The sequence below is a fragment of the Triturus cristatus genome, chromosome 2_1, assembly GCF_964204655.1.
Source record: "Triturus cristatus chromosome 2_1, aTriCri1.1, whole genome shotgun sequence".
In the NCBI taxonomy this organism is placed as follows: Eukaryota; Metazoa; Chordata; class Amphibia; order Caudata; family Salamandridae; genus Triturus; species Triturus cristatus.
In genome coordinates this window covers 998,486,709-998,507,699 of record NC_140581.1, presented here as the reverse complement: position 1 = coordinate 998,507,699, position 20,991 = coordinate 998,486,709, and the positions used below count along the sequence as shown (strand labels likewise).

The following is a 20,991-nucleotide window of genomic DNA, read 5'->3' as shown; positions in this document are numbered from 1 at the left end:
GTTGAAAGTCCTGCTTTTGGGCAGGGGGGATGGCGTCCACCCGGTAAAATAAGTGGGGGGACGCCGTCCACCGGCGTGGTACCCCGACTCGAGCCCTGGGGAAAAGGGAAACCAAACGTGCTTGCTACACGGATCAGTCATCTCAGAACACATAGGACGAAGGATGCCAATGCTTAGAAGGAATTAAGAGCATGTTTTCAGGATATAAATTATGGAAACAAATGAAGGTCCCAGGGTGATGGCGTGAGCAGTGAAGCGGCATCGGGGCACTGACAGCTTAGTGGCATGTTTTCTTTTTTTTTTTTTTTTCTATTTCGTAGTGAGACCACATCAGGTTGTTAACCGCTCGTCCCTCAGTCCCACTTTCAGTGGAGGGCTTTTAATAGCATTCTGTACCGTACCCTTGTCTTTTGACCTACCTTCTGGATTCTCTTTACTGGTCTCCCTGAATGTCAGACCAACAGCACCACTTGGGTCATCATACGCAACACCAAACTCTTCCCACACAGGTGACACTACAGTGTCAGAAACACAAAGTATCCAAGAATCATGCCTGCTGCCTTAAACTGCTCCAGCGTGAATGTGCAAACTTACCTTGCACAAACACTGCACACGAAAACAAGCAAAAGTTATACTCCCACCGGAGCCAAGTTCAGCAGCGTGTGTGCTCCTCATCACGGGATCAGAACTCTGCAACATCTCACTAACTCACTTTCACTGTCTCTTTCACTACCTCTCTCTATCTCACTACATCACTACATCACAACACCACTCTGCTTACATCTCACTACATCCCTCTCCCTCACTACATCACTGTTTCATTACCTCACTCTTTCTCACTACATAACTCTCTCTACCTCACTACTCCACTCTATCTCACTACCTCACAACTTCTCTCTCTCAAAACATCACTACCTCACTCTCTAGCTCACAACCTCACAACTTCACTCTCTCTCACTCACTACCTCAATCACTCTCTATCTCACTACCTCACTCTTTCTATCTCACTAACTCACTTTCACTCTCTTTGACTACCTCTCTATCTCACTACATCACAACATCACTCTATGCTTATATATCACTACCTCACAACATCCCTCTCCCTCACTACCTCACTCTTTCACTACCTCACTACCTCACTCTATCTCACTCTCTATCTCACTACCTCACTCTCTATCTACCTCACTCTCTCTCACTACCTCACTCTCTATTTCAATACCTCACTCTCTCTCTCTATCTCACTAACTCACTCTCTCTCTGCTAATGCAATAGGTATCATATATGCAAAAAAAAGCTACTGCCAATAGAAATGACAATGCCATTTATTTAGGGATACAAAAATAATAAAATAATGAGCAATACCAATAGCTCTACCTATAATATTGCCGAGACCATTGCATTGTAAATGCTTGTTAAATTTTGAAGTGTGTCATTTTTAAACCTTGGCTGGCTTTAACAAGCATTTACAATGCAATGATCTCGGCATTGTTAAAGTTAGAGCTATTGGCATTGCTTATGACATTATTTTTGTTTATGTTTTTGTTTTAAAACATTTAAAGAAACGGCATGGTTATTTACAATGTCAATAGCTTAATCACTCTCAAACGCGAGACCTATTGCATTTGCACCCACACACAGAGCCACCCACACAAAGCCACCCACACACAAATAGAGCCACCTACAGGACTTTTGCATACTTATGGTGACACTCAACAATGTTAAGGGTTCCACCATCATCCAGAGGTCTGTCCCAGCGAGCACACGGATAGCAGTCAGTCATTTAAGTATGGAAATAGAGGAACTTCCAAACTCCAAAGATTGGCAACAACCACTGCCATCACTCTTGTGAACACTCAACAGGTGAAGGTATGGCCCAAGGACAGCAAGGCAAACTGAAAGTGTTTCTGGCTCACAATATAGAGAAAGCTTCTAAGGAGACTTTATTTAAAAACCTTGAGAGGCTACGATGTGCTTTGCACTGCTTATGAAATGTACTGCACAACTTTCAGCTCAACAATGTGGATAAAGCAAGAAGGGTAATATGATAGATGCATTGCTGGATATTGTCTGTCGGTATTTGCACTACTTTGCAAGTTGCATGTCTTTCAAAGGCCTTTAGTGCTAAGAACACAGTTTTCAGTAAGAGTGCAACAGCTTCTTCCTGTATCCTACACCCAATGATTAATAGAAATTTTCCAAATGTGCACGCCCTCCCTAGAGTGATACACCTGTTGCAATGGTCACAGTGGAGACTGGGTGTTTGAAATTTCTGCTCTTAATCATGTGGCGTACTATTCGCCATTCCAGGTCTCGCTACCTTGTTTGTGACGACCACTAGGAGTTTCACGACACTTTCGACCTCTTATTTAGGAGTGATTCCTTTATGGATCTTGCATATTATGTCGTGAAAGTGTAATTCTTCAGTTAATACTGCACTAGTATTTGCTCCTTGAAAAAGAACCGCGGCTAACAGGCTTCTGCCAGACCAACAACAAGAGGATCTGTTGGTTTCCTTGAAGGAGAAGAGCGCATTTTCAGCTTTTCTTTACATTCGGACCATCAAACTACCAGTCTTCCTCTGTTCAGCCTTGCACAGTTGACCATTAAATTATTCATTGCTCTGGCGAGAGTGGATTATGCCGCTGCGCTGTTTTAGGAATACAATCATAAATTGGGGGAAAACGAAGGCTAGGGTGCATAGGTTATACAGGGTGTCATTGCATATGGGAATGCCAGAATTCATCTTTTTATAAAATGTACTTCACATACTAATGTGTGGCCTGGAAGTGTTCCATAGATATTATGTCTGTTACTATCAATGAATATCCTATGACGCAGAACGTTACCAGTGGACAGACTATGGTGCAAGATATAACAATGTTGTACAAATTATGATACGCGTAGAAATGATTTGCGTAACCGCTAGATAAAATCATAAACAAGGGAAGAAAAATCTTAAACTGTTAAGAAAAAAAACACAGGTAGTAGAAACCGCGATCCATCCGAAAGGTCAAGATAGGCTAAAGCCGTTCGAGTTGCGAAAGCTCTGCACTCCAGTGACACCAAACACAATGCTCATCGTGCTCCTCAGGGGGAACAAGTTGGCTCGTGTGTTTAGAGTGGAACCGGAAGTGTCACATTGAAGGAAATGTTCCAAATCACTGCGATCTGGGAAGAAGAAAGGATTATGCGCCGTTCAAATTTTCAGGGCTGTGGGTTAGTTCAATCAAGAAGCCACCAGGGTGCGCTGCAGGATTTCCTTCTGCGTTTTCAGGCGTTAAAGCCAAAGGTGAGCACGAGTAGAGAAGCATGCGTGCTTCTCGGGGCCCCTAGCATTTCGCGATTCTTTTAACTATTGTACTGTGGCACCGGTTTTATATTCATTAATCTGCAGGTGTAAACCAGAAGAATATTTAGAGGACGAACTAATCAAAATTGACTGAAGTAAATAGCTTTGCGCGTGACTCGATTGTCATACTTACCGTGTCACTTTTGGAAAGATGGACTCGCACGCTTAACAGATCATAAGTAAACCCTTGGTTTAGAGAGTATTCATGCCCACGCCTGACTGATGAGGAAGTGCATTAGTTGCAGCATAAAGACAATCCTAACTAATGTAAATGTAATTCAAGCAGGGTGGGGAGAATGCTTCTTTGGCATAAGGAGGTTTCGGTGACAACTGAAGCAAATGTATGGTGCACGACAGACTTGTTAACGTAGCAGACGTTTCGAACTAGCAATCCGAATACAACAAAGCTGACATTTGACTTCTCTAGAAACCTTGCTCCAGGAAACGCCAAGATCAGCCTTGCAGCAAGGAAGAGGCGACCCCACATCCCGCTCCGACCGCGCACAAAATGGCCGAACCGTCCGATGGTTAAAAAAAAAAAAAAACACGCCCACCACGCGTAAAAGGGGCAGGGAGTAAAAAAAGAGAAAGACTAAAACACACGCCCCCGAATCCGAAAAAGACGAGGCTTGTTTGGAGAGAAAGCTCTTGTCCAATGGCTGACCAGCATTTAAGAGGCCAGCCAATGGAGAAGAGGGGAAGGTTCAAGCCCCTCTTCTGAAAAACATTACATCTCGGAGCTAGACTGCGCAAGCGCAGCCTTCGCAGCCGAGACCTAAAAAGGAGGGTGCTCCAAAAGTTAAGGGATGCAGTATACCCCAGTTACTTCTTTCTTTAACTGCAATTACCTTGCAAAATCTTTAGCACCCACAGGAAGTCCCCAGTAAATGGTACCATGGTACCTAGGGCCTGAGATACTAAAGAGGGTCCAGAAGGGCGGCAGTACGAATTGGGCCACCTAAGGGACCCCTCACCAAGCACATGCAAGACTGCCATTGAAGGCTGCGTGTCTTGTTGCAGACAAAAGAGAAAACATAACATGTCACAAATCTGTGTGCCATTTCCCCAAAACTACATGCCAATCCTACATTAGGCCCGACAGCCCTATGGCAGGGTGCTCAAAATTACATGTGAGGGCATACCTGCTTGAGCAGCTAGGCCCCTGTGCTGGTCAGTCCCATCACTGGCAGTGCAAGTGATTGGAGAAGCCATTTTAAAACATGTGCTGGACACTAGTGAAAACGAGTTCCACAGCCACATGAAGATAGAGCATCAAACATCTCTTATTGGCAAACTCACACTAATGCCAGTGTTTGATTTACTAACACATGCACCAAGAGGGCACATTAAAAGTGCCCACTGAAAACCTACCAGCCTCTGGTGTCCTTGCTGACTGGATTCTGCCAGCCTACCACCGGAGACTCTGACCTCCTAGGGTGAGAGCTTTCACTCTCAGGAGGAACACAGGCATAACCGGCAAGAGGGTGCAACACCCTCTCCCACAGGAGGGCCTGCTGATTAGCCTCCTTGGGCTGGCAAGCTTCAAAGAAGCGGCTACCATTGGAATGTTAATCTGGTTCCCCTCACAGGAGAGGAAGCCACCCCCCCTGCCCAGAGCCCCCTTGGCACCTGGGCAGGTGGGAAAATTAGCTACTCAGCTATACATGCCACCTCAAGGCTAGTACCACCTTTAAGGTGGGCTACTGTGAGGTGAACACGATTTGTCAAAAGTAGCCATCTTTGTGATGGCATACTTACGAATTCTGGGACAGGGAGACTAAAGAGAGCCCCTGATTTGGCCTCAGTCCCACTGCTCTGTTGGCAACCTTCGTCAAAAACTGCACCAAAGTTGACTCGACCTGCAGCTGCTGAGTCCAGAAACTTGGAACGACTGCCTGCCTTCAAAAAAAGACTCAAGACCTCCAGTGAACAGCAGACCTGTTATGAAGAAACCCCAAAAGGGAAGGCTCCTAGGCCTCCGGAACAACCAAAACCTGACACCTGAATCAACCACTGCACCGGTGCCAACAAGGTACCCAAGCCCTCTAAAGTTAGAGTCCATCGTGGTTTCACCCCTCCTGGGCTCCCTACGTCACCTGCAGCCACTGCACGCAGGCCCCCCCTCTACTGTGACTGGTACGGTAAGGAAAAACCTGTCGCCTAACAACACCTCTGCACCCGTCATCCCTGGGCCTTAGAGAAGAGCAACAAAAAGGTATCCCAGTGCATTGAAAGGCCTAAAACCACTTGCTGGTTCAGACCAACTGCCCTCAGTCTGCAGCCTCTTTTCGCAGTGACCGGTTGAAATACATTGGGCTCCCAATGCTGTTTAGCACCCTGCCGCCCTCGTGACATTGGTGGTGTTGTGTTGGTTGTGCCTTTGCCCACCACTCACCCCAACTCCTCGAAATGGGTCAGGTTAGTCACTGTACTATACCCGTTTGCAGAACTTGTTCTTCCTTACGTGGGATAAAATTGTAGAGTTGCAGTGTCCACTTTTTAAAGTGATAAGAATTTACATTTAAAAACGTATTACCAAAACGATTTTTCTCTGATGCCTAAACATATATAAAGGTACTTGGTATTTTATAAATTGTTGTGCATCTCCTTATTGAGTTGTGTGTGTCATTTTAATTATTGTGTGTATTTACAAATGTTTTGCACTCCTCTGTGTTAAGGCGAAGGCTGCTCAACCCCCCCCCCCCCCTTAATAGAGCACTTTGGGACTGCATAGCAAGCCCATATCCACTAATAAGGGAACCCTTGGACTCTTTAGACAGTATATCAGATTATTAATAAAGAGCCTGTTTCCTACACTGGAGTAGCCCAAGTTAGGCACAGGGTCTGTGTACTGCACTAATACAGGTGATGCAGACTCCTCCTTGACAAAGTCTAATTTAATGATCTTTCCTCACTGTACATCACTTTACTAAAAGGTTGTTTTACTCCATGAAAGTAGTTATTTGCCACTGGCTGAGGCCATATCGCCAACCTGCAGTTAGATTTATAGTTCATGCTACTTTATCACATTCTAAGTTGTTTTTAATAGAGGACCCGCAGATACAAAACGTCCTAATGCAAAACCATCCAAGTGTATGTTGTGTATGTGGCCTGTGAGACACATGCATTGTGTGTCTGAGCGACCAAAATAAATGGGAGGCCTGTGGGTTCCATGTGGAAGCTCCTGGCCTGCTCCTGTGCACAAGTATTAAAGTCGAACACATAGAATATTTACATTTTCATCGGAGGTTTTAAATGGATATTGGTACCAAAGCAGATGCAAAGCAGGCAGCCAGTTTCACAGACTAGTAAGCTAATGTGTTAGCTTCGGCATCCTGTTTTTGTGGATATTGACCCTGGAGCGAGTGTCTGGTGTGTGAAAGAAGTTAGGCTGAAGTCACCAGCAGGCCAATTTGGTTTGCCCCAGTGCAAACTACAAATATCTTCTGGTCCACCCTACCACTAAATGATAGTCTTCCATTAGGAGGAAAAGTGTACTTTCCATGGCCCCAACAAAAAGAGCTAAACACATGGCAATGTATAAAAGGCACAAATGCGCTGGGGTAAAGGGGCCCAACTAATTTCAAGTATGTGTGTATATATATATATATATATATATATATATATATATATATATATATATATATATACTGGCGGTCGCCAGTAGATAGTTATAGTTAGGACCGTGTTTCCATAGGAAATCTGAAAATTCTATTTTGAATAACTTTGGCGCCGAATCCTCGCGAATTTTTCAAAACTAATGGGGCGCTCCGCTCCGCTCCTACACTGAAAGTCTCGGGGTGATTAGTCAAGCGTGGGCCGAGAAAAAAGGGGGGTCCCAAAACGCGTTTTCCCCATGCATTTTTCCATAGGACCTTTAGTCGAAGGTACAGCCCGAACGGCTGAACAGAATTACGTGAAATTTGGCAGAGAGGTAGCCATAAGGTCAAGGAAGTGCCTTTTGAAGGTCTCGTGTAAATCTGTTCAGTATTTCCTGAGAAAATAGCATTTAAAACCATATCAATATCTATACGCGCGCACCGTGCGCGCACTGTGCGCGCACCCTGCCGTGCGCGAGCGCAATTCTGATTGGTTGATAGATGTCAGTAAACATTCGAATCGGTCGAAATCTGGAAGTGGCGGCCGCCATTTTGTCTCTCGCAGTCTGAGGCAGTGAAAAGCAAAGGTCGAGAACGTGAAAAGGGGGCAGGGTGGACAGTTCCTGACCCCCTAGCCTTTGTCAGGGGGTCACTGAAGGACCCCCAAGGGTGAAAAATACATTTATTTTTTTGTCGAAAATGCGCGGGGTGCGCGCACGGCACGCACAACGCTTCGTGGGCGCTCAGTGCGCAAAGCGCACCGAGTGCCCACAGCGCGCGCACGGTGAAAAACCTGAAAAAAAAAAAATATTCATAAATACATAACTTAGCATTTAAAAAACCTTGCAAATTCCCTTAAAAAACCATAGGTTTCACACATGTTATAGTTAGCTGGACATTTCCCTCGTAAAAAAACAATGAAATTCCCCCGTTATAGTTAGTGCAGGCAACTATAACTCACGAGACCGCAATCCTCTGCTGATGACGTCAGATATTACATCACTGATTACATATGTGTCTTTCTGAAAAATAAATATTTGCAATATGTATAGCTAAAGATTAATGGAAGAAGACATGGGTAAATAGGTGTCTAAATACAGTGATGTAATATCTGACGTCATCAGCAGAGGATTGCGGTCGCGCGAGTTAGAGTTGCCTGCACTAACTATAACGGGGGAATTTCATTGGTTTTTTACGAGGGAAATGTCCAGCTAACTATAACATGTGTGAAACCTATGGTTTTTTAAGTGTATATATATATCTCATCCTTAAAAAATACCATAAAGATTCATTCTGATGGAGGAGATTGCAATGCTTGGCATTCCATTTAGATGTATTGTTTTTTTCATGTATTTATCCAACAGTCGTGGGTCTTTCAAATGTTTTCCCAGTTTACAGACATTCTGTACATTTATTTCTTGTGAAAACCCACACATATATATGAAACTGTTGGTTGAAATGGGTTGAGGAAAGAGAATTTACCAAATGCAATAAAAACGTTTGCAATAAGGGATGATACATACACTAATATTCATAAATAAAAGAATACCAACAAGCATGTTATCTGAAGAAAGTCCAACATACACCCACACCAAAATGGTATCAACACCATATCCTAATTGCCCAAAGATATACTGTTAGTTTTCCAAATCCAACAACTATCTGAGGGTCACCATGAGCATAAAATGCTGCATGATCCTCTCTCCACCCCCCCCCCCCCACCCCCCCAGGAACTCTAAAAAACATCTGTCCGTCTGATCTTCGAAACAGAAAGCAACATGGGACTTATACTAGAGCGGGGATCTCAAACCTTCTCCATATTAAGAGCTATTTAGGTTCAATAATCAGCTTGGGCTACTAACACAAAATATCAGAGTTACAATAGTAACCACTTCATACAAGATTCCATTAGAGGCCATTGCATGCAGGATTATTGGCAGAGGCTTCCTTACTGCATCAGGCATGGTCACCCGCAATGTTCAGAAATACAGAAACGGTCCAGAGGTCCTGGTGCTGGATGGAAATACCTACTTTTGTTAGTACACAGAGGAGGAGCTTTGCTCGAGGCACTGGACCTTTCCAGCCTCATGTTTATAGATATGTAATAGGGGTTTGAGCATTTGCTCCTCCTTAAAAAGTATGGATGATTTCAGTCGTAGAAGTAATTCCTTGTTCGGTTAGAATACATAGTGAGACAATTGTTTTGTGTTGTTTTGAATGGAGTTAATTTATTACCATCAACTTCTTTACAATTCCAGAGGTCATGTTTTTACTCCTCTGGGAATGAAACAGCCGACCCGTGTTTCGCCCTTGGTGGTCAATAGGACCAGGGCTTTCTCAAGGCTAGTACATTAATCCACAATTCATAGAACAGTGACTTCAATTACAGTCCGTCGGTCTTCAAATAGGATTAATTAAAGGCTGACATTTACAGCAGCATTTCGTTCCGGGGTAGTCCCTCTTATCAGTCGTCACCCGCAATAATGTTAAAAAAGCTTCATGAGCTTTAAATGCAGAATTACCACTTATGTCTTAAAATAAACACATTTTTAATGCAAATATCAGCTTATCAGTTCTGAAAATTGACTGTCTAATTGAACAAAGCAAAAGCTATTCATTTACCAGGTGGGGATACATATAGAGAAGATTCTCATGGGTAGCCAGAGAGCTAGTCAGTAGCTCCCGAGCTATTTTTGGAGAAAACACTGAACTAAAGCTATACCCCTTTCCACTACAATTGTCTCTACTGGTGTACTAAACAAAAGGTTTTAGCTGCATGCATTGCTTTGCCCTGTAGAATGCCAATCACCAACGTACACTTGTCACACCAGAACAGAGAATTAAAAGAACATTAGCCAGGTCTACTTTGGTCAATAGGAGTACTGTTAAATCACCATAAAAAACATTCTTTGTAAAGCTTTCATGGATTCTTTTCTCTCCTTTTTTTGCCGAAGTGCACCATTTATTCTAAACGCAGGTACCAATTAAAGTCAGAAGAAAGCCGAAGATCAAAGCCAGCAAAATATTTACAACGTTGTGCACGAGTTTATCAAGCTAAACTCTAGTTCCTGGTAGCACACAGGAATACAAGACTTTGGAAGAGCTTTAACACTAGTTCAATAGAAACAGTTACTTGTGTATGTATGAAAATGTGTACATGTGTAATTTAATGTCCCGAAGGCAAGATCAAGTTTAAACAAGCATTTGTAATGCAATAGGTCTCATTAAGTTTGACTCATTAGGTTTGCACATACTAATGCAACACTAATAGCTCAAACTTTCAGTAATGCGAGATCTATTGCATTGCAAATGCTTATAAAGTTGATCTTACCTCTGGTAACTATATTATTTTTTATATTTGTGAATTCATTAAAATGTCATCGTGTGTGTATTTGTTAATGAATGCTTGTCTGTATTATTGTGCATTGTTTTACAGTTTAAATCATCAAAAATGCTTAGGCCGGGATCACCAGTTTCCAGTAATGATGCAGTGGGGGGTCCCCACATTCCAATAATGATTCAGTGGGGGGTTCCAGTAATGATTAGGTGAAGGGCTACAGAAGTCAAATATTAAGAACCACTTATTTAGATTATTGCCAACCGATTTTATCTTAAGCTACCAGGCCTCATAAGGCTTATATTGGGTTCATTGTCATTCAAGACTAAAGATGTGCAATACATTTAAATAAACACCAAAACGCACCCATAAACTGTGTGCAGCAATACGGAGCCATCAAAAGCATCAATACCTGAAAGTCTCTTTGCATCGTGGTGGATCCAGACGTGAGAATAAAAAGTAGACAACCATGTAAAATGCATCCCTGTTTGGCTTGTCAAACATATGCCTGTAAAAGAAAAAAAAAGTTAATTTTCTGGAGCGTCTGCATGAATGCCCAACTCCAAGTGAACAGTGATTGGTAGTTTGAGACCAAACATACAACACATTAAGTCCTAACTAAAAGTTTGGTTGCCCTTGTGCCAACAGAATTAGTCACCTCAAACATTCTGTAGGAACTATACTCAAGAGTTTAGTTTAAACTACACAAGCAAATCCACACCTGTGGGTAGTAATGCACTTTGTGATATCTGTCTTATTAATCCAAACAAACGAACTAAGACTTAGCCAAATTAAGACGAAAATATGTATTGGAGTCAGTGAGTGAGACAAACTTTTCCAAACCTTTAGACATTTTATGTCCAAAATAAATTGCGATGGTGGATTCCAACATTTATTGTGAACAAATATATTATTTAAGGCATCAAGGCATTTAAAGAAAACTCAACCAGGAATAGATGTTATTTCACCAGATCCCAGTATGGGCAATAGAAACGTCTACTGAAAGAGAATCTCAGATCTTAGTCCTGCCACTGTAGAGGGCACGGGACACCACTGCTGGCCCTGAGCAGGAGGGTATAGATGACCCAAAAGACTACAGGGTTAAGGTACAGAGTACTGGACATTATCACAGCCGCTTGTATTAGTCGTCGGCTCCGCCTCGAACGAACCGGGCAACGGACGTTTGCATCTTTGACGTAGTTACACATCTGCGATTTGTCTGTATTTGAAAACTTATTCTGTGCCTAGGAGGCCTCTCATATCTCAAAGTATCCATGGCCTTTATTCGGACACCGTGGCTTATTACTTCCTGAATCTTGGCTGTTTTTTAAATAGTGAATACCCAGCTGCCCATCCATCTATTAGGGCCCCGTTTTTTAGCCTATTTTCCATTTGCCTTGCTGCTCATCATAATTTTGGCTTCTACTGGACATCTGACCCCAGGCGCATCTTATCTTTGGTTTTGCACCCAACCAGCTCGCCCTGAAGGTGTGACCCACTCCTGGGTTAGACACCGAAACGCGCGTCGCCGCTGGATATATATGTGGTCTTGGTTCTTTTTATCTCATCCCCTGAGAAGATACCAGACTATGAACTGTATTACTGTCTGAGGAAGTGATTCCCTGATATATTTGGCTATATAACCCACCTGCCTTGTATTATTTAAATCATATGTGTTTTCTCCCTAATTGTAGGAATATTTGATACCATCCAATAATGTATATTGATATTTAATTAACTGTGATGTCTGTTGGGATGTATGAGTCTATGTGGATATGTGATTTGTTGGTTTGAAAGTGTGTATTACAATGTTGATAAACAAATAAATGTGATATCTTGCATCATACAATGTACTTTGCATAAATGGGAAGGCCAGTTTTTTAGGGCTTTGAGCACTTTAAAAAAAAAAAAAAAAAAAAAAAGGTTTTCAGGCACAGGGTTTGTTTGTTTTGATTTTCTACTGGACAATGTTTACTTTGACTATAACCATCATATACTACTGATTTAAGTAATTAGAGACATCTTGCTATAAATCTGGACTGGGGATGTTAGTAGTAGGGCACTAAAGAACTTTGGTTCCCCAAGCACTTTCTCCTTTCCTTCAGCTTAGCATGGAATCTGGAATACACTGCTTTACTGTTCAAAAAACACATTGCTTCTGCGACAAGGGCTAGTCAAAGGAAGTGGTGTGATGCACCCAAATCAGGCAATATGTCTGAATGTTAAAGCCTGGAAATGACATGAAAAACTGACATTTGTTAACACTGAAGAAAAGGTGTCTGACATTAGAAAATGTGTTACTTTGTCATACCATAGAAAAAAAATTCTTTAAAATGTAAAAAAAAAAAGCATGCATCTTTAAACCGCCGGAGAAGATGATTTCTTGAACGTGTAAAACAAACCTGCAGCTTAAACAAAGTAGAGGGCCTGAAAACTTCTTTCGATTTCTATTTGACATTCAAATACAATGCCTTTTAGAAACTGCTGACCTAATCATCTGACTGCAATATCGTTCTTCACTTTAAAATGTACTACTCTAAGAGAAATGGGTTTCTTTCTTACACCATATGATTTCCTTATTTCTCTAAACAATGTACTTCGCTATATTTTATAATTAATAGAGTATTGGCAATGTTAAGCTTACTAAAAATATTGTTTTGCATAGCCTAATCAAGACGTTACTGATAGAAATGTTACGTTGCTTTAGATTAGTCCTTTGTCCACGCAATGGGATACCAACAACAGCTGACAGAATAGGCCTGCAAAGGTTCTCATGAGAACTTTCCCTTGTGCAAGTAGTGCAAGACATTTAGAGACTTTTAGATAACTGCTTACTGTGGGAAATGGAAGGAGAGATGACAGACCATCAGAAGACCCTTTTCCATTGGACAAGGATAACAACTGTGCTGAATGCTGAAATAATGTTTTATGTTTTCATATATATGTATGTGTTCCTAGTTAGAGAGAATCCATAACATAATCTCTCTTGATGCCATCTTACCCTCGATGCCTTATGCATTGTTTTCCCTTATTCTTGCGCGTATTGCTGTATGCTACTGCTGGCCGTGATTTCCTTTTATTCTGACCTTTTGTGGGGAAACTTTCTCCTCATGTTGGTCATAGCTACTGCTGTGATTAATTTGATTTCTTACAAGTTGCTACTGCAATTTGTAGCGGAACTCGGCTGAGTTTTACAATACTGCTCTTTATGAGGAGTGTATCCTTTTCACTAACTAAAAGCTCCAGAATCTTGCTCTTTTCCAAAAGAACTCTTAATGGATTCTTATTTAGGTTAGTACTCCGATTAAGAGATGACCTATTTCCTTTATGGAACACGCGGTCTATTTTATGCTAACAAAACGTCTCTCAATATTTCTGTAATTTTACTGAATAAAAACTACAAAAACAATTCCTAATCCCTTAATGAGAAATAAAGCTTTGAAATGATTTCAAACCTCTCACTATTGACTGATCATTAAGATACCAAAAGTTGATCATTTTATTTGATTATAGCTCCATTCTAGCAAGGTGGCAAAGATCCATTTGCCTGGAGACGAAGTGACGCCCAAAAATAGGAGGCGTTGTTGTAAGTGCTTTGGGTTTACACTGGCCATCAATTGACACCCAAATTTTGGGCACTGACACTACCAAGGAACTGATGTGATTGTCAAGCGACAAAAAACCAAATAACTTCAGAAATAAAGGACTTTATACCTCAGTACCAATGGGAGTATGTTATAGATGAATTACGAACAAACGTACATAATTATTGCAATCTGCAAGTGCCACACAGTACCAGAATTTGAACAAGCATTTGCAGTGCAATAGGTCTCGCATTATTAAAGTTTGAGCTATTGGTGTTGCATTATTTAGCAATGCCAATAGCTCAAACTTAATACGAGACCTATTGCATTGCAAATGCTTGTTGATTTTTATAATGAAAGCAATACAGTGAGAATGAGGAGGGAGAAGAAAAGATTAATTTCCCGTACTTTTACTGGTTTTTACCTCTGCAATACATAAATAATGAAAGGCGCCTTTTCCCAATATGTAGTTACAAACCACCCGAGTTTCAGGATTTAATACCGGTTTCTTGAGGGATGCGCAAATGACCACAGGTACTTAGGCGAGCGCTCTCCAAAACTCAGCGGTTATCTAGGAAAGCAGGATTGGATAAGTCAGTTCGGCAGGCGCGACCGACCCGCCCTTTCCGTTGTAACTGAAAGTAAACTTACCCTTTCCTGCTTACATGTGAGAGCGCTGAGATTTGCAGGAAGAGCTGGCCAGGTATGTGAGCTGGTGCGAACAGACTAACCAGGCACCGGGTCGGCTCCAGAGAGCAGAGGGACCCGAGAATCCGGACGCGGGCATCTGGACTCCGGAAGCCAGCAGCGGACTGCGCCGCAACCGTACCTGAGGTAGCAAGCTGTCTCCGTGGAGCCGACGGGGGGGGGGGGGGGGGGGGGCGGGAGAGAAAGTGCATGAGGCTGCTGAGGACGGAGGGGGGACAGGAGATGTGCGGGAGTGAAAGTGCATGAGGCTGCTGAGGACGGAAGGGGGACAGGAGATGTGCGGGAGTGAAAGTGCATGAGGCTGCTGAGGACGGAAGGGGGACAGGAGATGTGCACGTTACATGCAAGCGCGTCTTCACAAGCGCGTACACAGGCTCCAATCCGCCAAAAGCCTGCGCGTGCCCATCCCATGTCCCACTTCCGAGGCAAGTCAGCAACAGTAGATCTCGCTGGCGACAGCAGCGCTTCGCGCTTGCCAGGCGAGACCTAAAGACAACTCATTTTTGCAGAAGATCTCAACCATCGTTAAAAATGTGTGGGTATTGTGTGAAACTGAAAAATTATTCGGGAGGGTAGGAAATGTATTCTATACTTTTTTCCACCAAATGAGACGCCAACCTGACCAAAGAGTTGTCATTTCAACTCAAGACCACGGTAGAATTGTCTGAATCTCTAGGAATTCTTCACCACAGACATGAAAATGGGCAGTAGGAGGGAATGTAGGAACGGGTACTTGTGATCCTCCAGAAAGCAGTCTGTTCAGTGGCTCAATTTCTGAACACAGATTTTGTAAATGTCAAGCCCTTATTAGCGTTCTAGATTTGCTCTTATTCTCATGCCTGAACCTCTGCTAAAAAGTGAAATGTGTGACTGAAAAGAGTTTGTCCTAAGAAGCGCAATTAAGAACATTAAAAAAAAAAGCGTGCCCTATGTCATTAAGGCTGTGGTCTCATATGCTTGACAAGCTCACTAAAAGTCTTAGTTCATAAGGAATAACCAAAGTCGCCACGCAATTAGATATTTAATTGGAGTGTCATTATCTCGGACAATAAGCAAAGCACTAGACAGTGTGGAGTGAAAAGTATGTGGCACAACGCCAACCATTAACATTTGTTGTAAGCAACAAAAACACAACAGCGTTTCACTGTGACAGAAGCCCTCATGGTTCTCCAAATTGACCAAACTGTTTAATATTGATAATCTTAGGTTCTGTCAAAGTTCAAAAAAGGGTCAATACGGAAAATTACTTCCACTGTGTTTCACGTAATATGGTGCCTATTCGCAGTTGCTAAATTCATGTGTGATTTTGCATGCAAAACAGTAAGGATTTGAAACAGCCTAGACCACTTAGTAAAATGAAAATTGCAAAAGAAAAAGGATTGGATTTTTTTTTCCTTGGATGCAATGAAACGAACAGTCAAGGAGTGCGAGAACGCAGACTGCATTTTCAGTGAAGATAATCGCATCCAGGTGCTTGCAAGTTCATTTAAATACGATTCACATCAAACAGACACCCGAGGAAGTGACAAGAATAAGCTCCTAAAATACTCTAGTAAAAATAATTGTTTAAGTCTCGATTACGCAAACTTTTCTTTATTTGGACCTGTACGGCTATTATCATTTTCAACACAAGTAGAGCAGCTACGATTTTCAATGTCATACTGGGCAACAGACATGCCAATGTAGCTTCCGTACGGCTTCGGGCCTTGCACTTATCGAACCAAATCGCATAACCCTGGCGGTGATTGTCGAGAATCCATTGCCACAAAGCAGTGTCAGTAGATCCAACACCCTTCAACGCAGATCTCTAAACTATTCAAAAGTCCAATGCATTCTCACAATTTGATTTACCCGTGATGCCACTGTGAGCAGAGGTGAGGGGACCTTTTTGCGCAGTACCACAGACTTTAGACTCTCTCCCTTTTTTAGGTCTCGCCTAGCGTTGCAGCACATGCGCTGCTCGCTTGGCGAGACCTAAAGTGAGAGAGGAGGTTTCACAAGGGGACTTGAAGCCCCCCCATTGTTTTCATTGGATTGCGTCAGCGTTTATGCTAAACGCTGGGTTACCATTGAAAAGGATACTTTTGGGCCGCTGCCCTTTCTCTCTTTTGGATGGTCCATCCGGACTGGGTCGTCTGCTTCACGGCTGTAGTGAAGCAATTCCTTATCTTTATAGGGGGCCGTCTGTTTCCAATTAGTGCTTTCTTCTGCTATGAGCAGCCTTGAAACAAAAGAAGGCTTTTTTTCACCGTGGCTTTGGTGCCCATCATGTACTCATGGTCTCTCCTGCATCATTATCCCAAAAAATTATGGACGACGATTTTGGACATTAGAATAATTTAATTTCACTAAACCAGCAGAATATTCACTCAGCCAAAGCATGACAAAAGGACTCGCACAGAGTTATTTCTACTGAGCAGACCACAAGCACTTAGACTCCACATAAACCCTGCTAAAAGCATCAGAAAGATTGGACTTATTCAAAAGTAGATTGGGCTGATGACAGTAGAATTGATTTTTTGTGGAGTACTCGGTAACCGGAGAGGTGTACACGTTAACGATTTTCTATTTTTAAATGCGTTATATATTCAATAAAAATTGGTGATCGCATTATTCTTCTCAACAATACATGTTTTATTATCAACAACCGCAACAGATCAATAGTTCATCGACCTTATGCTTGTCACCAGATACATGTACCTACCGTTCCATGCTAACACCAATTGTTTGGAGTTTATACGCATGTTTCACATTGCTCATACCAGCATGCCAGTAGCGAGCACAGATATGAATATGGGTACGCCACAGGCGGGTGCGCCAATCAACATCTAGCCTGAGTGCGACGCACATTCACCCCATCTCTCTCTTCCTTCGCCCTTCCTCTGCCCTGTCTTCGAGTCTCCTTTTCTCGCAGCCGTGCGCGCATTAGCCATTGGGCGTCACCCCCCGCTTCCCCGCACACATGCAGCCGAGGGCAGCTCCCACGGACAGGATTCTGCAGCGTGATGTAATGCTCTTGGCAAAGAAGCTACCCACCCCCTCTTAACCCGCCAGCCCCCCCGTGTGGCTGTGCAGCTGGGACAGGGGCCCCCAGCAGAGTAATTCACAGTGGTGGGGGTTGTCCTTGAAGTGGGAGGAAAGGGGGACAGCACTGAAGGAGCAGTCAAGGGCTGGTGAGCATCTATGCACTCCACCCCCCCCACCCCCACAACTCCCGAGGTTCACACGAGTTTCAACTCACAGGGGACACCACAGGGGACACCCCCTCTCACCCGGCAGTGGAGCCCTCCATGTACTCCCCGCTTCCGCTTGACCCCCACCCCGAGGAGCGGAGGCGACTCCTCCCTGTATGGACCGCCCTGCAGCAAAGCACGCGTTTCTAAGAAAAGGTGACATTGAATTTCAACCTGATGTCCTAAAAATAATATCAGAAAATACAAGTGTGCTCCCATGGAGACCTGCAGGGGTGTGTGTGAGGGGGGCTGGGAGGAGAGGGGAAAACCGAGAGTGAGATTACCTGGCAAAAGGAGGCATGGGACGTCGAGGGAGAAGGAATGAAAAGTACCGAGAGGAGAGATGAAGAGAAAAGTCAAAAGGGGAGAGCGGATGAGAAGACTGTAGTGAAGGGAGGAGAGAGAAGAGAAAGACAGGAGGAGAAAGTAAGAGAAAACAAGCATTTGCAATGCAATAGGTCTCGCATTTACGTGAGTTTAAGCTATTGGCATTGTAAATGCAAATCCCTTTTATTTAGGTTTTAAAAACCAAAACCTAAATAAAAGGCATTGTCATTTACAATGCCAATAGCTCAAATTCGCTTAAATGCGAGACCTAGTGCATTGCAAATGCTTGTTTCCTCGTTTCGTGCTATATTTTACTGTAAAGCAGCTCAAGGATTTGCAATTTTCTTCTATTTAATCCTACTCCCCTTTTGAAGTCGGACAGTACAAGAAAACTTTACTGAGTAGCCAAGTTCTCAGCAAAACTTCCAGTTAAAGCAACATAAACGCGTAATAAAAGTAAAACTTTAGACCCGTGCACGGGGTCCTAAAAAAAAAAAAAAAAGCTATATTTAGGTGCTAACCAGACGTGGGGTTAGGCGATCATATTCGTTTACCACATCCGCAAGTTTCGCCTGAACAAGATTAAATCACAGGTTCCACTGTGCATGTCTAGATAATCCCACAAAAACCCACTGACACGCAGCGGAGCCGGAGAATTCAAGAGTAGTCTGGAGTGGCGAGTGTAGAGCCAGGAGCCGGACCCGTGGGGCTCAACTGTCCAATAACTTTCTTTACCAGCATTGGTGTGGGTTGATGTATGCGCTTTCACAAAAGGGCGGCGTAGTAAGCAGTTGGTGTGTAAGGATTTTGGGCAGGTTTTAGTCTAGGCGGGGGGAAAAGCAGTAGAGTTAGAGAGGTGGCCATGACAAAGATGCGTAGGGTGACCAGATCGTGAGAACCAAAAACCGGGACATTTTGGAAAAATAGAAGGACTACAGTTTTTAATCCACGGAATGGCGCAAAATGGCAGCTCTCATCAACATAAGATCACAGAAGATGCATTAAGAAAATAAATAAAATGTAATTTCTACAAACAACATCATACCTATTATTTAAACTGCTTACTTATAACAGCTGCTAACAAGCACAGGTTCGGAACACCCAAAAAAGGGCCTGGCGCTGTTTTCAGTCGACCCACTCTAAAAACCGGGACATGAGCCAAAATTGCCGAAATGTCGGGGCTGCTGGTGGAAAACCGGGACTGTCCAGGAAAACCGGGACTGTCCAGGCAAACCCGGAACGTCTGGTCACCCTAGTGTGTGGGATTATTATTTCATAGGAGCTTCCAAAACCGGACTGTGGGGTGGTGGGATTCACAACACGTAATACACGAGACTCTCGTATGCAAAATATGAAAATAAGTATACTAAGGAGAGATGGAGTTGCAATAAAAGCAGGAGTTTTAGAAAGGGAGAGTTCATCTAGAGGAAAAACAGATGCGAGCAAAAGGCAAGTGCGGCGGAAAATCAGTGACGCAGTGCCCCCCTCTACACCCCTACTTCTTAAACTGCTTCAAACTCTTTACCATACATTACCCTAAAACCATGCCAACCTGTATTTCCCACTTACACTCCCAGGGTCGCGGGGTTCAGCGTCTTGCCGGTGGGCGGAGGCGCATCTTGAAAGCCCAGAGCTTGAAGCTGCAGCCACAGGTACCGGCTGTGCCATGGCTGAGCTCCGCTCCAACTCATCCTGAGTTCTGGGGTCAGAGCCCAGGCGGAGCTCCGGGTCCAGTGCAGCGTAGGCCCATCACGGGGAAGGCAACAAGGGAGTCAGAGGGGAGGTTAGTGGTAGGAACAAGCACTACTACCAACTGGGAATCAAAGTCCCGCCTTGCGGATCATGCAGGCTCAGTGTTAATCGGGCGACGCCGTCTTTGTTCCGCCGGATTTTTGCTGTCACTCCACGGCAACAACTCCAAGCTGCAGCCGCCCCTCCTCTCGCTTTTCCTCAACTTCCGAAAGGGCCGCCATTGGCATTCAAACCGCCCAAATATCGAGGCCAATAGCAGCGCTCCAAAGTAAGTGACGTCAAAATAAAGCGCACGCAAAAGGCTTCTCCCCACCAATCTGAAGGTGTCGTCCAAAGGTGGCCGGACCAATCCTGGACTTCTAGACCTGTCGCCGTATACGGTCAATGGGTTCGGTACAAAGGCGCTAGAATGCTAATTTGCTACATTAAAAGGCGGATAAGTGATTCAGCCATGAAGGCCGTATTAATCCCCGATAGGGATCGGAGTTTGCAATTTTATGATAAAACCGAAGGTTTCTGTCGGTTTAGTTTTATACAGCACCAATAACAAAGTCTAGGGGAGAGGATGTGGCCTTATGGCTAGACTGCCGACTTTGAAACTGGGAAACAAAGGTTCGATCCTCGAGATCGACTCCGAAGCATGAGATTCTGGGCAAAAATCACTTAATCTCCCCGTGCCTACCAAAAACCTGAATGTGTCATTGTGTAACGTAACTGGTGGTCTTGCAAAGCGCTCCAATACCTTCGGGTCGAGTTCGCGCTATATAAACCTGTAAAAAAAAATCCAAAAAAGGCAAACTACCTTTGTCAAAGCCAAAGGTCACCGTTGTGCGAACTAATCTCTATGTCAATGTTTTAGGCATGTTGCACGGTATGGCTACTGTGCACCATAGATTATTTTTAGGTCTCGCCTGACCCAGTGCATGCGCTGGTCTGGCGAGACTTTTAGTGAGGGCTTAAAAAAATGCTACCATGGCCGGCCTAGAGCTTGCGTGCATGTGCCCGGGCGTGCGCTTACGAACAGAGGCGCCATATGGCTTTCCTCTCGCTCTGCCTCTGTCTTGCTCGCCAGTGATCCGTGCCTTCAAACGCCAAATAGGAA

The 20,991-nt window shown here is 43.6% G+C and overlaps 1 protein-coding gene across 2 annotated transcripts in view; it reads right to left on the bottom strand.

Moving 5' to 3' along the window:
* The window catches only part of HAUS6 (HAUS augmin like complex subunit 6), a 184,029-nt gene extending 163,870 nt beyond the window's left edge, over positions 1-20,159 (bottom strand). The window contains exons 1-2 of one of the 2 annotated variants that reach the window (XM_085634713.1): positions 19,707-20,159; positions 10,698-10,793 (exon numbers count right to left, since the gene is read on the bottom strand). In XM_085634713.1, coding sequence (XP_085490839.1) covers positions 10,698-10,793; positions 19,707-19,828 — 218 coding nt within the window. In that variant the 5' untranslated portion in view covers positions 19,829-20,159. Of the gene's footprint in view, positions 1-10,697; positions 10,794-19,689 lie in introns of both variants that reach the window. The other variant, XM_085634721.1, reaches the window with a different exon arrangement.
* Between the last annotated feature and the right edge of the window lie 832 nt (positions 20,160-20,991).